Here is a 13,687-nt window from a genome sequence, read left to right as displayed (position 1 = left end):
GGAGCCTGCTTCCACCCCTCTCTCTCTGCCTGCCTCTCTGACCACTTGTGATCTCTCTCTGTCAAATAAATAAAACCTTGAAAAAAAAATTCTAAAAAAAAAAAAAAAGTAGAAGAGCCAGCACATCCCCTTTTGCATGAAGTGGGTCCCAGCTTTCTGTCATCTACAACCAAATGAGCCTTGGTGAATATGGAGAGGCGGGCAAGTAACAAGGCAATGGCAGGGCAGGAAGACACGGGTTTATGGGGGGAACACAGGAGCCTCAGAAGAGGAGAAGAGACAGGCTGGAAGGAGAGCCTGGGAAGCTGTCCTGGATGAAGTCATAGGTCAGCGGAAACCTGCTGGCTGAGTAGCATCAAGCTAAGGAAAGGGGGTGGCAGAGGTGAGAGGGACAGGCCACGCTAGAAAAGGGAAATCAACTGGAGCTGACTTCCACACTAAGGGGACAGACACATCAGCTCATCTAATGGACAAGTGCAAAGATAGAGCCTGCTTCAGGAATCACTGGATCCAGGGCTCCAACAATGCCTTAGGACTCCCCTTTAAGGGACATACCATAAATGCTGTGTGTTGGCCAGGCACTGATCAGTGTGTCAAGGATCTCAATACCCTCCCAGTCACATTGAAAAGAGAAAAAGGGTTGTTCAATGACATTCTTTACTGAGGCTCTGTGATGAGCCAGCCTTTCCCTCCACCAAGGGACATGGCTCCTGGGCATTGGAAATCCATGGTCCAGAGGAGGAAACACAGAAGAGAGTGAAGTACAGGTGTGGCATTGGGAAGGGTGGTGGACACGTAGCTGTGTGTGATGTGGACGTAACGAGTGGAGATGTAAGTCCCCTTCCACAGTGGTCCTGCCTGGCTGACCCACCTCCCTCTATCCTTCCCTATCTTCCTTCCCAAGTGTCCTCCAGATGCCACCCTGCTTCTTTGTTCTAGAAATGCCACTGTGACCACAAGCCTTCCAAGGGAACTCACAAGCTCCAGGTTGGTGTGTGACAAACGGTCTCTAACAGTTGGCCAGCAGAGGTCACCTGACCCACAGGCTAGCCAGCGATTTCCACTGGGGCTTCGAGTGGAAGGATTTGTTCTCTGGAAGTTCAGCTAAGAAATCCTGAGAGATCAAAGTGGAGGTAGGAAGGTTCTAGAAAGGTCAGGTGGAAAGAGATCAGGAAGCCATAATGGGCCTTGAGGACGTCAGGTCTTGAGTGAGGGAAGAATGGACAGCCGTGATGGAAGGGGGCCAGGGAGGCAGTGGACAGATGCACCTTTGCCCAGCCCCAGGCCAGGCCCAGCCCAAGTGCTGACTCTCACTAGCCACATGTCAGGAGGCAAGAAGGTGGACAAGAGCGTTTATGAAACTCAGAAGGCACAGGACCAAGGGTTCACTGGTGTCTCCCTGCTCTTCCTGAGAGAGTCTGGCTGTTTGTTCTGGTCTCCACCTGCCCCTGGGAGTCCATGTCTGGGGTTCTGTCCACCTGGCTGCTGTCTTCTGTAGTTTGGGGATCCCCGCTTTCAAGAGTCACAGCTTCAAGGTGGGAGATGAAGGTCAAGACGTCGCTGTTGCCGGGGGGAGCCGGGTCACGGTCATGAGGGAACTGGCTTCTAGGCTCTGCACCTTTAGAGAGAAGATCCCGGGAAGAGAAGCTGTTGCCAAAGGGACACAGGGGCCCCCTTGTCTCAAATAACCGAAGCCATCTGGCTCACCGGGGACCCATCTCCGAGACCCTGCTCGCTCTCACCTGGACGGTGCAGTAGGTCCCGTCTTCCCAGGCCCCCCTTGGTTCTGTCCCCTCACTGTCTTCGGTGAGACTTTAACACTTGCTCCTGCTCAAAACCCGCCAGGGGCTCCCCAGTGCACTTAAAAGAAGATGCAGACCCTTCTTCTGGGCTTTCCAGCTCAGAGAGACCCAGCCCTGGCTGGTGGAACGCCCTCCCTGTTGCTCCCTAGGCTCCTGCAGGACTCTGAGCAGGACCCTTGCACGTGCCGTCCGCTCCACCCGAAGGGCCTTCCCCGATCTTTGCTTGGCTGGCTCCTTCCCCCTCAGATGCCACCTCCTCCTGGAGCCTTCTCTGATTGCCCCGTCAAGGCAGCTCCTCGCCTATCATGGCATTGCCCATCCCTCCCAGGTTTTATTGTTTTTGTTTGTTTGTTTGTTTTGCGGTGCCCGGTTTTCTTCAAAAGGCTTGGCTGCTTAGTGAGCTGCCTGTCTTTGTCCCGGACTGTTTCTCTGACTTGTTCACGGCTGTGTGTCCAGGTGAAGGAGGGTTTAGGGCAAGGGCAGGGCCAGAACTGGGAAGCGAATGAACTTCTTCTTCCCAATACAGGAAAGACAGAAGAAGGTTTAAGGTGGCTACAGCATTATTTCTGGGAAGACTCAAGGGTCTGAGTGACTGGGGGATGGGTACGGACTAGAGGAGGGCTCCTGTTCCAGAAGGTTCCAAGGAGGGCCAGCTTCACGGACACGTGGCCTGGGCCCACGTTCAGAGGGAGCCTGGGCTCATTTCAAAGCTCAGCTCTGTCTTGAAATTCTGATGAAGCTGAATCAGGGGCCCCACTTTTCTGTATTGCGCTGGGCCCCCAAAGTCATGTTCCCGATCCCATCAGGGTGTCACAGCAGCGAGCCGAGCAGGTGGGGGGCTGAGAGGGGCCGGCACCACTACTGACAGCCTGTCCAGGAGCCTCAGCTCACAGAGACCCCAAAGAGGGTGCCGCCCTCCACAGCACTGACAGACCCTGATCATCCATTTCCCCCAAGAGGAAAACCTGCCGGGCCTTCCACGTCCTAGGATGGGATCCTGCCCGTCACCTGAATAAGAAGTTAGGTGTTCCTCAGGCCAGTGAGGAGGGTGGGTGGGGGTGCAGAGTGAAAAAGGCCTTGTCAGTGCCACTGCTGATTCCTCGGGGAGGGACAAAGTGGGGAGCATTAGCTATCTTTCAGAATGAGAGGGCTGTGTTTCTTTCCCCCAAAGAGGAGTCTTGGCTGGTCCCACCTAAGACCAGGCGGGGGCCCACCACCCCCAGCGTCCCTGTGGGCCTCCGTAGAGGTTTCTGGGAAGTGGGGAAGAGGGCACCTTCTCTCTACTGACTCCTCTCGCTGTTGGAAGTTCAAGGACATGGTCATCAGGATGGGAAGACACTCTTGGCATCCAGGATAAATGCCCACAGGCCTGTGGTGCTGGCTGGTGGATGCTGGCAAGGTCTAGTCTAGGTTTTCTAACCATGGGGGGCAACGGCACGACTCCTTCATCCAAATCCCAGAGTTGGGAGCTGCGATCCTCCTCCGGATCCTTCCTTCACTCTGGAGGCAGAAGTCCTGTCATACCCTCTCCTGCTCAAATCCCTCTGTGGCTCCTGACAGCCTTGGGATAGAGGCGAAAGTCCCCGCCATGGTGTGGCACCATGCTCTGGCCTCTGCCATCCCTGACGCGTGCACAGGTCACACTCACACTTCTGTTCACCCACTATCCTGTTCTCGCCTGCCACCCACACTCCTCCGCCCGCTGGGTGCACCTTCCCTCAGCCACCGCCACCTTGTTCCTGCCTCTGTCACCTGCCAGGAGTTGCCTGGCTCCACAACCAGGGGTTAGGAGCTGTGCCGGGCGACCAGCTGCACCAGCGACGTCCTGTTGGCCATGGAGCCCCCTCCCCTGAGTCTCAGCCGGGCTCAGGTGCCATTTCCCAGCCCCTCTTGAGGCCAAGAGCAAGCCCATGGACTGAGGCCGGGATTGTGCGTGTGCTTGGTGGAAGGCGGATGGCTGGGCCTCTGTAGCGTCTATGTCCCCAGATGTGTGCAGACCCCCCGGGATAGCCCGGGTTCTGTGCCTCCCGCCAGCCTGGATGGCCTCCCCTAGCCTGTGTGCTGAGCCTCCCGCAGGTGGGAACCACTCTGGTAAGAGGGTCTCTTTGCTGCAACAAAGTATCCTCTCTTTGTTGCAGCAAAGAGACCCTCACTCTCTGTGGCACCCCAGCGCCTGCCACGACGCCTAAAACAACACCAGTGGTAAAAATACTTCTTGATGCCTGGAGGCATGTGTGAGCTGGGCACAGGCCAAGCTTTGCCTGCAGAGCTCCCCCAGTCCTCACCACAACCAGGAGCCACAGGCAATTATCATCCTTCTGTCACTATGGGTAAACAGAGGCCCAGAGCTAAATGCTGGGCTAGGCCACTTGGCTAAAAATATTTGACCCCACACACTAACTCCAGGGCTGTTCTCTGCTATGACACTCTGTTGCTTTCCAGACTCTTGGAAATGGGAGATTCGAGAATGACTGATGATGAGTGGATGGATGGATGGGTAGCTGGGTGGATGGGCGGGTGGATGGATGGACGCAAGGATGGATGGATGGTTGGATGGACGCAAGGATGGATGGATGGATGGGTGGATGGGTGGATGGATGGGTGGATGAGTAGATGGATGGGTGGATGGATGAGAGAGAGAGAACTCAGGGCCCACTTTGCCCCAGGCTCACCTGCATCCTTGCCTGGCTCCCCAGGGTCCCTCCTGCTGTCCTCAGGCCTTACAACTCCTTCTGGACCAGCTGTCTCTGAGCTGACAGTCATTCTGTTGCTGTTGCCGATGGCGGTGTCCTCAAGGAAGCATGAACTGATATGGACTCTCTGGGCCACCTCCTCCTCAGCAGAAGGTCCGGGTTTGGGCATTCGAATTTCGAACAAAGCCTCTGGGTCATCCATGGTGGTAGAGACTATGGGTCAGCCAAAGACAGAGAAGTCAGGAGGGCTACAAGAGCAGCTTGATGGTGGCCCTGAGCCCTGACGCCCCCCACCCCAGCCTGGCTTTCAAGTTCTCCCCGGCCGGTTCTCCTCCCTGAAGCCAAGCCAGGCTCGGTCCACAGCCGAGAGCCTGCCTCCCTCAGCCCCTCTGCACACAGCCGGGCTGCCTGCTCTCTCTGCCAACCAGGTCCGCCGGCATAGATGCCACCTCCTTCTGTGCCCTTCCCCGGGATTCGAGCACCTCCACCCTCCCCGTAGCTCCAGAACACCATCTCCAACCTGTACTTAAAGTCTTCTCATGGTCACAGCCAGCCCCCAACCCCTGCCACCTGGCTCCTTTCCCATCCAAACTTCGGACAAGAGTTGCACACAGTCCCCCCTCCTCCTGACGCTCCTCTGTCACCTCAGGTCACCACAGACCCCTGTGGCTGGACCCCATGGAACTCCCCGAACTCATTCCCTTTTCTCCTTCCTGGAAACTCTCCTCCGGGCATCCCTGCTTCGCTGCTGTTTTGCCCCAGCCTGTCTCTGGGTTACCAGAGGACTTAGCCTGGGCTTTCTGGTCCCTGTGGACAGCACTCAGTAGGACACCAGGTACTCAGATGGCTCCTGCCCCCTCCTTAGATGCCATTCCAGGCTGGCCGTCTCCTCTGACCCTGCTTCATCTGGTCCATGCCTGTCGTACAGAGGACACAGTTTTCCCGGGGAGGGTGGGTGGCAGGGAGTGGGACCCCAAGTGCCGGCTCTGGAGCCCCACCTGCTCTACTGTGTAGACAGCCTCCCGGTGGAAGGAAAGGAATTTCCCATCTTGCCTCTCTCCTGGCAAAAAATGGCTCAAGTTCTGTCCAGTGGGGAGATGGATGGGGTGGGGTGGGGGCAGGCTGGGTTACCTGGGGGGCTGATTGGGGGGCTGCAGGCTGCAGGGCCCTTGGCCGGGGCACCGTTGAGGTTCATCTTGTTGCCGTGTCCCATCTGTACCCGTCTGAGCACAGACTTCTCCAAGCGGATGTCCTGGGGTCCCCAGGCTGCAGCCGGAGAGGTCTGAGATGAGGGGTCAGCTGGTGCCACTGGGGGGAGGTGGAGGGGAGCCATGGAGCCTAGCGGGGGACACAGCAACATGACCTCAGACCCCCAGCCTCTGAAGCCCCCTCCCCCCCTACACATGCAAAGTCCTGGCTGGACAGAGGAGACTGGCTTCTGAATTCTTGGTGGGTTCTATCAGATGGGAATGAGTGTTTCAGGCTATTGATGGAGAGCAGGCGGACCCAGTAGCTTGGTTAGTGTGGGGGTCCCCTGGGGTGTCCTGGGGCACTGGAAAACCCAGTCAGTGAGCACAGCCTCTGCTCCCTCACACTCTCAGTCCTCTGAACCCACCAGGGCGAGTCTCCTTGGGTGTTGGCGTATCTTTAACACTCCTGAGCTAGGGCATTCAGAGCCTTGACGTTTTCTCTTCTCGGTATTTAACTTTATGGTAAACTTCCTGGTTTTAAACTTAAGGTCAGGCTATAAAAGCTAACTTTAAAATAAATTTGAGTAGAATAGAAAGATAAGCCATTTAACTATATTAAGTAAATAATCAGACATGGGCCTGGCCCAAATTGGGGAGGGCAGAGGCCAGAGGACTACGGTTGGGGAGACATTGACCTAGATTCTAAAACAAAGTTCCTCATTTCACCGCTGAGGAAACTGAAACCCAGAGTCGGGGGTGGGTGGGGGAGGAGTCGGCTCTCTCCGGGTCACAGGGAGGATGGCAACTTTTGGGCTGATGCTGCCACTTGTGTTCCGCGGCTGCTCTGATAGGGGCCCTGTGCCCTCTTGCCCCAGTGCCCGGCAGAGAGGAGGCACTCCTTTGCAAGACTGTATTTTAACAAAAGTAGGATGTTGCTGGTAAGATGCATCCCAGTTTCTAAGATGTTAAAATGTGTGTGAGGGGTCGGTGGGGGGGAGTGTGTCTCAGAACAAACGAAGTACTACAGTGACGCCTTGGGACATTCTACTGAGGGAGCGTGAACACTGAGCTGTTTCTCATGGCAAAGTAACAGGTCCCATTGAAACCAAGGCAGAAGGTATCAGAATGAAGGGAAAGCAGGAGGGGTTTGATCCAGGCACAAAGGAAGACTTCCTCCCTCTCAGGAAGGCCACAAAGGAGGACCTTGGAGATCTGAGAGCTGCCCTTTCTCCTCAGAGCTTGAACGTCCCCCTCTCTGCTCCCACTCTGATGGAGCAGAGACCCCTACCTACAGGGAGCAGGTGTCTCTCCGAGGACTCACCGTTCTCCCCAGAGGCCGTCGGTCTCACGATGACATTCCCATGTCCAATCTGGATGCTTTCAGAGTTGCCAATGGAAATGTGGTTATTGGGTCCATTCTGACAGATCATGTTGATTGGATTTTTCTGGTAAATTATTGCAGGGGCCGGATTCCTTCCTCCCAAGTCTGCAAAGTCATACTCCACTCAAGCCCTCTGCCCTCCCTGGGGGTCGGGGGTTCCAAATACCAGGGAGCAGCAACCAAATCTCCGGCAGAGTGTGTTAACACCCAGACGCCCCCATGTCCACCCTGAGCGTCCTCGGTCAGGAGGTCCAAGGCGGGACCCAGGAACCGGGGTGTGTCACAAGACCCCCCCGGCTGTCCAAGGTGAGCCTTGCTTAGATGTCCCTAGGGCAGTCACCCTGCCTGTGTGTCCTCTGCCACCCCCGGGGGGATCGTGGGAGCCTCACCACCCACCCCATCCTCTGTCCCTGTCGCCGTGAGGCATCCCCTGACCACTGGGCTCCAGGACTCCTCTCCTCTTCACGAAGACTGTGAGGGGGCTGACCATGGGCTGTTTCTGGCCACGGGATAACCTCCCTTTGGCTCACATGGCACTTTGAAGAAGGGGACTTTCCACCAGTGTTTAAAACCTGGCGGCTGCCGTGTCATCCCGCCTGCGATGCGGAGCCCCTCCCCGCCTCGAGCGCCGTGAACTTGTACATCATCCCGCAGGCCACGTGAGCACCTGCCTGGGGCTCCCCCGGCTCCACCGCAGGGCCACGCCCCGCCTTTGTGGGACCTCAGCTCTTGTGCCTTGTTGGGGGCCTTCCTCCATAAAAAAATACTCAAAATTACCGTGTTTGACAGGGTTGGATAAAGGCAAATGTCATCGACACCGGAGTCATGATTAACTCGTCTTTTTTTTTTCTGATTTTAAGAGGAATTAGAACAGGGTCGTGGACCCTAATGCTAGGGCCTGTGCCTGCTGCACCTGAGGGAGACGTCACCCAGGCCCCCACCCTTTGGGTGTCTGGGTCCAGCCTTCTCTTTCGGCAGCTTCACAATTCCAGGTTGGGCAAAGTGCTGACCAAACTGTTAGCAAACTCGGGCTGAGCCCCGCATCCCAGGGCAGCTATAGTTAGGAGCGGGACACCTTTGCTCCCGGCCCCTTGCCTTCGGCAACTACAGCCTCAGGTCACTCCTCCAGGAAGCCCTCCCTGGATACTCCCACCAGCACATCCACCTTCTTGGTACCTCCTTCTAGGGACCCATCAGCAAGGTCACCGCAAGCTTCGGTGAGGGTCTGACAATGAACCTGGGGCTGGCAAAGCGCCGGGCAGGGCGCCCACAAGCATTGGATGCTATGGTTTCTCTTCCCGCCCTGCCCCATCCAGGCATGGGTGGCAGGTGAGGACCTACCTGGCCGATAAACTGCCCATGTACTTGACTTCTCATCCAAGTCCAGAAGGTGCTTCCTCCTCATGGCGTACAAGTCTGGGTTGACTTCTTTCGCTGTCTTCTTTCCCAGCTTCTGGGAGATGGTCAGGGCCTTACAGGGCCCATGGGTTACCAGAATCCTGTAGATGTCTTCCTCTGGGAGGCAGGGCAGTGGGTGGAGAAGGAGGAGCCCGGGTTTGAATCTCCTCCGCTGCTCACTAGCGCTGTGACCTTGGGCGACCCAGACCCCCTATGCCCTATGGCCCCATGGGAAACGTGTGGCTGTAAGAACAGCGCCGCTCAGTGGCTGTTCTTGGGGGCAGAAAAGACACTTGCTCGCCAGACGGTGCCGGGCACAGGGCAGGCACTCGTGGCAGGTGCAACCACGGATCAGGGAGCCTGCCCAGCCATCTAGCTGCTTCCACTGTGCTGACTGAGTCCTGCCTCTTTGTGGGCTCCTCTGGGGGGACGGGACAAGAGTAACATCACAAGTGGCCAAGGAGGGTTGGGGCGAGTGGGCTGCTTACGCTGTTTAGTGAGCTGACGGCCAGTTTCCTCTGGAACTGCAGCCACGTCCTGCTGGAGCCGCTCTGCTAGAGGAGAGAGCAGCGGGGGGCATGAGGGGCGGCAGAGGGGCGGGGACCCCACGGGGCAGAGGTGGGCCGCTCCATGGTGACCCCGGTGCACCGGCGATCGGGACTCAGAGTCTAAACAAACCTGCCTTCCAGCCTGCCCGGCTGCTCTCCATGCCCCCGGCTTCGCTGCTAACTCACGCCTCTGGGCCGAGACGGTCATCCCCCCATGCGCAGGCCAGGGAGCGCCTGCCGAGCGCCAGCTCTGGGACCCCCACTCAAAGCCAAGTCTGTTCTACTCCCATCCCCACGTGGCCGTCATCCGTGGCACTCCTCCTGCTCATGCTCTGCTGAGCGCTTGCTGGGTGCGGCCATGAGGCCCTCCCCTCCTCGCCACCCCAGATCTACAAGGCGTGGCCACAGGGTGCCACGCACCCTTGAGAGGTAGAGCCCGTATTCGGGGAGCCCATGTTCGAACCCAGGCCCGGAGCCCGCGTGTCCGCTGCCAGGATTGCCTGTGCTGGGCCCTCCGCCCCGCTCCCTCCTGGCGGGCAGGTTACCCTGGCTGGGCCGGACCGGCTCTGCGGGCTCCACTTCTCTGGTCCCACCCTGGCCCAGGCCCCACGTCGCCAGGCCTTCCAGGGAGACTTTGGACTCCTTCCTCATCCGGTAGAGGACTTGGTTGAGTTTCTTCTTGGGCACTTGGCATTCCTTTGCCAACTGGACAGACTTCACGGGGGAGCCAGCATCCCTCAGCACCTGCAGGATCCTCTGCTCTAGGTCTGGGAGGAGGAGAGAGGGACAGAGAGGGAACTGACTCCTTCCCGGATGGAGCCTGGGCTGGAAGCACCGGGGCAGGGGAGGCACCCCCCGGTGAGGGGTCCAGGGCAGAGGGAGGGGCGGGGGCCCGAGCAATGATACCACTGCTCGGGGATGGAGCCAGGCGGCCAAATGACCTTGGCTGCACAGCCCAGGGACCAGAGGAGGTACCCCAGCCTTCTGAGTATCCCTTGCCTGGTGTGAGCCCCTGAGGGCGAGCAGGGGAGGCTCAGCCGTCAGACCTCCCCAGAGCAGAGGGATGTAGAGGGTGGCAGGGTGGGCTAGATTGAGGGCAGAGAGCAAGAAGTAGGGGGAGGCAAAGTGCCTGCCTGGGAGGCCTGCTGTCTCCACCTCCCCCCTGGTGCCTTCCCCTCCTCGTGGGCTCTCCACCCACATCAGGGGCGCATCAGCTCATCCAAGCCAGGAAGCTAAGGACACGCAGAAACAGATCTTCCTCCCTGATGCCCAGTTACAAGACAGCCTTGGAAACCTCATTCCTGGCTCTCTCGAACCTTTTCTTCTCCCTTCCATGCCTCCACCTTCCGATTCTTCATCACCGATTCCCAGACGACCGCGGTCGGGATCCCTCCGGCCCACCCTCCCCTCGGCAGCCAGAGCTTGCTCCCGAGGGCCAGCCTGCCATGCTCCTTCCAGCCCGTTCACCCCTGGGCCTTTGCACACTCTGCTGCCTCTGTCAGGAATACTCTCCCCCCTCTCCACCTGCCCAGCATCTACTCAACCTCCAGGTCTCACTCAAACACCATCTCTCTTGGGGAGCCGTCTTGGGTGCCCCTGAGTGTGTGTGTGTGTGTCGGGGGGGGGGTCCCTGCAGAAGGTCTCCAAGGACCCCCCGCTGTGATTGCCGGGTTCCTTGTATTATCTTTGGTGTCTAGCACAGTGCTGGGCACACAGTAAATGCTCAGGAAATAGCATTTGAATGAACACGTGTCTGAGTGGGTCTGCCCAGCACAGGGACAGGTGTCTGTCCAGATGACCCAGGGCGGGGCCTGGGCAGCTCCTTCTGGGTCATTATATCCCCACCTGAGGTTAATGACCCTAAGTAGAATCCCAGAGGCTGGAGAAGGAGCTCTCTGAACGACCCCTGTTCCTCTCAGGCACCCACAAACCCAAGCCAGTGGCTCTTTGGGGAGCCGAGAACAGGGCACACACAGTGCCTGGGGAGCTGGAGGGAGCCCCGCGGGCGGCAGCCCAGCCTCTTGACAGGAAACATCTGCTCCCAAGAACAGGAGGGAAATGTAAAGCAGGATCCTTCTGGGGAAGACCCGGGGCCCCTTGGCTGCCCCCAGAGGTGACCTCTCACCTTCTGGGCTTTCCCTAGGGGGGGGGAGGGGTTATCCACTGTCTGGCCCTGCAGCTGGGCTCTGAGGCTCGCCCTGTGACCAGGACGTGTTCGTCCTTGCTGGGTGCAGGTGAGGCTCAGTTAGACCGCCTAGGGGCCTCTACCCCTTCACCGACCTTGGTGGGTGGGATCCCCCTCCCATCAACAGCGAGCTTGACTTTGCCTTGTCTTGAAAAGAGTTTTGATTCTCGAAAAGCCTGCCCCTGGGTGAGCGCCTTTCCCTCCCTCCTCCACCACCCACCTGACCCCAAAGGAGCCGAGGGGTCGTGGGGTCGGAGATCAGAGTGAGGGCCGAGCGCATAGGGCTGGCGGGCTGAGTCTTCAGGCTGGTGCGTCTGTAAACGGGAATTTGTAAAACGGACGAGGTGTAAATGACAGGTTGGCAAGGCACACCTGGGAGGGAGAAGTTAAATTCACCAGCTGAGTGACAAGTACTTTCATGTCCCCCTCATGGAAATACAACAGAAACCGGGGATGATCCCGAGCCCTGGGGGCACTCTGCAGGCACCCTTCCCCAACACCCCACCTGACCTCTTTTCTGTTCTCTGACTATGGTTTGAGCGCCTACTCTGCCATCCGTGGTATCTCTCTGTGCCTCACTTTTCCCACCTGTGAACTGGGGATGAGAGCAGCTACCTCCATGATTATAGTGAGGAATAAACCAGCTAATGATGACAAAACAAGAAGAAAAAACCAAAGCCACCCTCAACCCACAGCCCCCAGGCTCTCTAGAATACACAGCTCGCTTTTCTTGGGTTTTCTTCCAGGAGCCAAGTGTTATCTGTTGTACGGGGGAAACGCAGTCTCGCATATCTGCCTCTGTTCGCATATCGCATATCGCATATCTGTTGTTCCTTAAAATGAGTGTGAGGTCAGGTCTTCAGACCCCAGTGTCAGCGGTGTCGCCCAGGGTCCCCCTTGTAGGGCCTCAGCACTGTGCTTGCCCCCCGAGGGCTCCTGAAAGGTGTTCGAGGTGCTCAGGGCAGAGGCGGCCTCCCCGACCAGACCCTGGGTTCCCCTCGGCTCCCGCAGCCACTGTGCTTTGGGACACTGTCAGCTATCATTGCTGTCGTCTAACTGAGGAAAGGAGCTGGAAAGAAAAGTGCAAATCCCACTGGGAGCATCTACTGTCCCTTAGAAGGAAAAAGTACCTGTTTCATCAGGGTCCCCAGGGGCCTGGGACATCCTGGCTGTAGAGGCTGGGAGCCTGGAGACGTGGGAACCGTGGCAGGCGTCGGCAAGGTGGCTTGGAGAGGACAGGCTGGGAGGAGGCCAGGTGTCCTTGCTTGGCTGGGTGTGGTGCTCCCACAGCTGTGAGGGGACGCATCAGGGGGTGGGTGTTTGCTGTTCACACTCCAGAAAAAAGCCTAGTCAGCCTGACCTGACCAGCTTTCTGGGGGAAAAGAAAACGAAACTCCTGTGTGTGGCCTCAGAAAAAAAACTGAAAGCAGAAGTGATGAGCGAGGGCCTCTGAGTACGTGTGGGTTGAAAGAGGCTGAGCTTGGCAAGACCAGAGCATTCTCTGGAAGCGCGAGGCTTCCCTGACTTTCTGGGCGCTCGCCACTGCCCACCCTGATCCCCACATGTAGGCTGAGGCCCCTGGTTGGGGGTGGCTGGGCCGCTGCATCGTCTGCGCGTGTCAAAATCAGTCTTTTTAGTGAGCACCTGCTATGTGCTTTCTAATCTACGTGCTTTTCCATTTCCAAATGCCCCTCCGACCCCCCTTCAGTGCAGGGGCTGGTACGATATCTTTTCTCAGAGGGGAAACTGAGGCTTAAGTCATGAGGTCACTTGGCCGAGGCTGGGTTCTAACTCAGCCCACAATTTACTGGCTGCCTGACTTTGGGCAAGTTTGTAAGCATATTTGTGCCTCAGTTTCCTCATCTGTGAAATGGGGCTAATAAAAGTAGCTACATCAGGAGGTCGGGAAGAGGACTGAAGGGGGTCATCCAGTTGAACAGTCTGACCAGACCACCCCTGCAGTGCCATCTCCAGCCATGAGCACAGCAGGCACCCACATACCTGGAAAAAGGACCTATCCCTTCCATGTAGTTTCAAGGGGCTCCTGACCCCCAAGTAGGTCAGAGCCACCGTTCTTTACCAGGTAACAGAAGGGGGAACCGAAGTCTACGGTGGTGAAGGGCTTGGGGCCAAGCAGCCAGGAGGGTCACCAACTAGCCCTGGAAGTCCCCGGGCTCAAGGTTCCAGCCTCAGATGCCTGGGGAGGATCTCCACCTTGGAGGACTTTGCCTCAGCTCTTCTGCAAAGGGAGGGGCTCGCCCATCCGGAGCAGTGTTTGCAGAACGGGCAGTCCTGACGCCGGGTCCCCACCCAGGCCACTTTCAGCCCGGAGTCTGGGGGCGGGGCGCGCATCGCAGGTGAGCTGACGCGCATGCGCCCCCCCACCCCCGCGGCCACATCCGACAGCTCAGAAGCAACAGAAAACCGCAAGGGTGTTTTGTTTCTGTTTAATGTAAAAATGAGAAAACGTGCTTCTCCCTGTGCATTGTC

General features: G+C 57.7%; 1 protein-coding gene across 3 annotated transcripts; it reads right to left on the bottom strand.

The window, feature by feature from the left end:
* Positions 1 to 831: 831 nt before the first annotated feature.
* Positions 832 to 12,443, bottom strand: LOC111141626 (Z-DNA binding protein 1). 3 transcript variants are annotated; one of them, XM_022494339.1, is made up of 8 exons: positions 12,328 to 12,443; positions 9,558 to 9,779; positions 8,953 to 9,018; positions 8,408 to 8,581; positions 7,007 to 7,171; positions 5,627 to 5,833; positions 4,475 to 4,708; positions 832 to 1,618 (listed from the first exon to the last, which is right to left on the bottom strand). In XM_022494339.1, exons 1-8 carry the CDS (start codon positions 12,359 to 12,361, stop codon positions 1,386 to 1,388), a joined length of 1,335 nt encoding a protein of 444 aa, XP_022350047.1. In that variant the 5' UTR covers positions 12,362 to 12,443; the 3' UTR covers positions 832 to 1,385. The 3 variants fall into 3 exon arrangements, with proteins under 3 accessions (XP_022350047.1, XP_022350049.1, XP_022350048.1); XM_022494341.1 differs by having other exon boundaries at positions 5,627 to 5,803; XM_022494340.1 differs by having other exon boundaries at positions 8,953 to 9,015.
* Positions 12,444 to 13,687: the final 1,244 nt, after the last annotated feature.

This window comes from Enhydra lutris, unplaced genomic scaffold, assembly GCF_002288905.1.
Source record: "Enhydra lutris kenyoni isolate GAN:26980312 unplaced genomic scaffold, ASM228890v2 scaffoldscaffold6, whole genome shotgun sequence".
NCBI lineage: Eukaryota > Metazoa > Chordata > Mammalia > Carnivora > Mustelidae > Enhydra > Enhydra lutris.
The sequence above is the reverse complement of the archived record's forward strand: the minus strand, read 5'-3'. Positions and strand labels throughout refer to the sequence as shown.

Coding starts and splice junctions, on each gene's coding strand:
- LOC111141626 (XM_022494339.1), bottom strand. CDS start 12,361: ATGTCCCAGGCCCCTGGGGACCCTGATGAAACAG. Junction 9,019..9,557: donor GCCGGTCCGGCCCAGCCAGG/GTAACCTGCCCG, acceptor TCTCTCCTCTAG/CAGAGCGGCTCCAGCAGGAC. Junction 5,834..7,006: donor GACGGCCTCTGGGGAGAACG/GTGAGTCCTCGG, acceptor GTCCCCCGCTAG/GCTCCATGGCTCCCCTCCAC.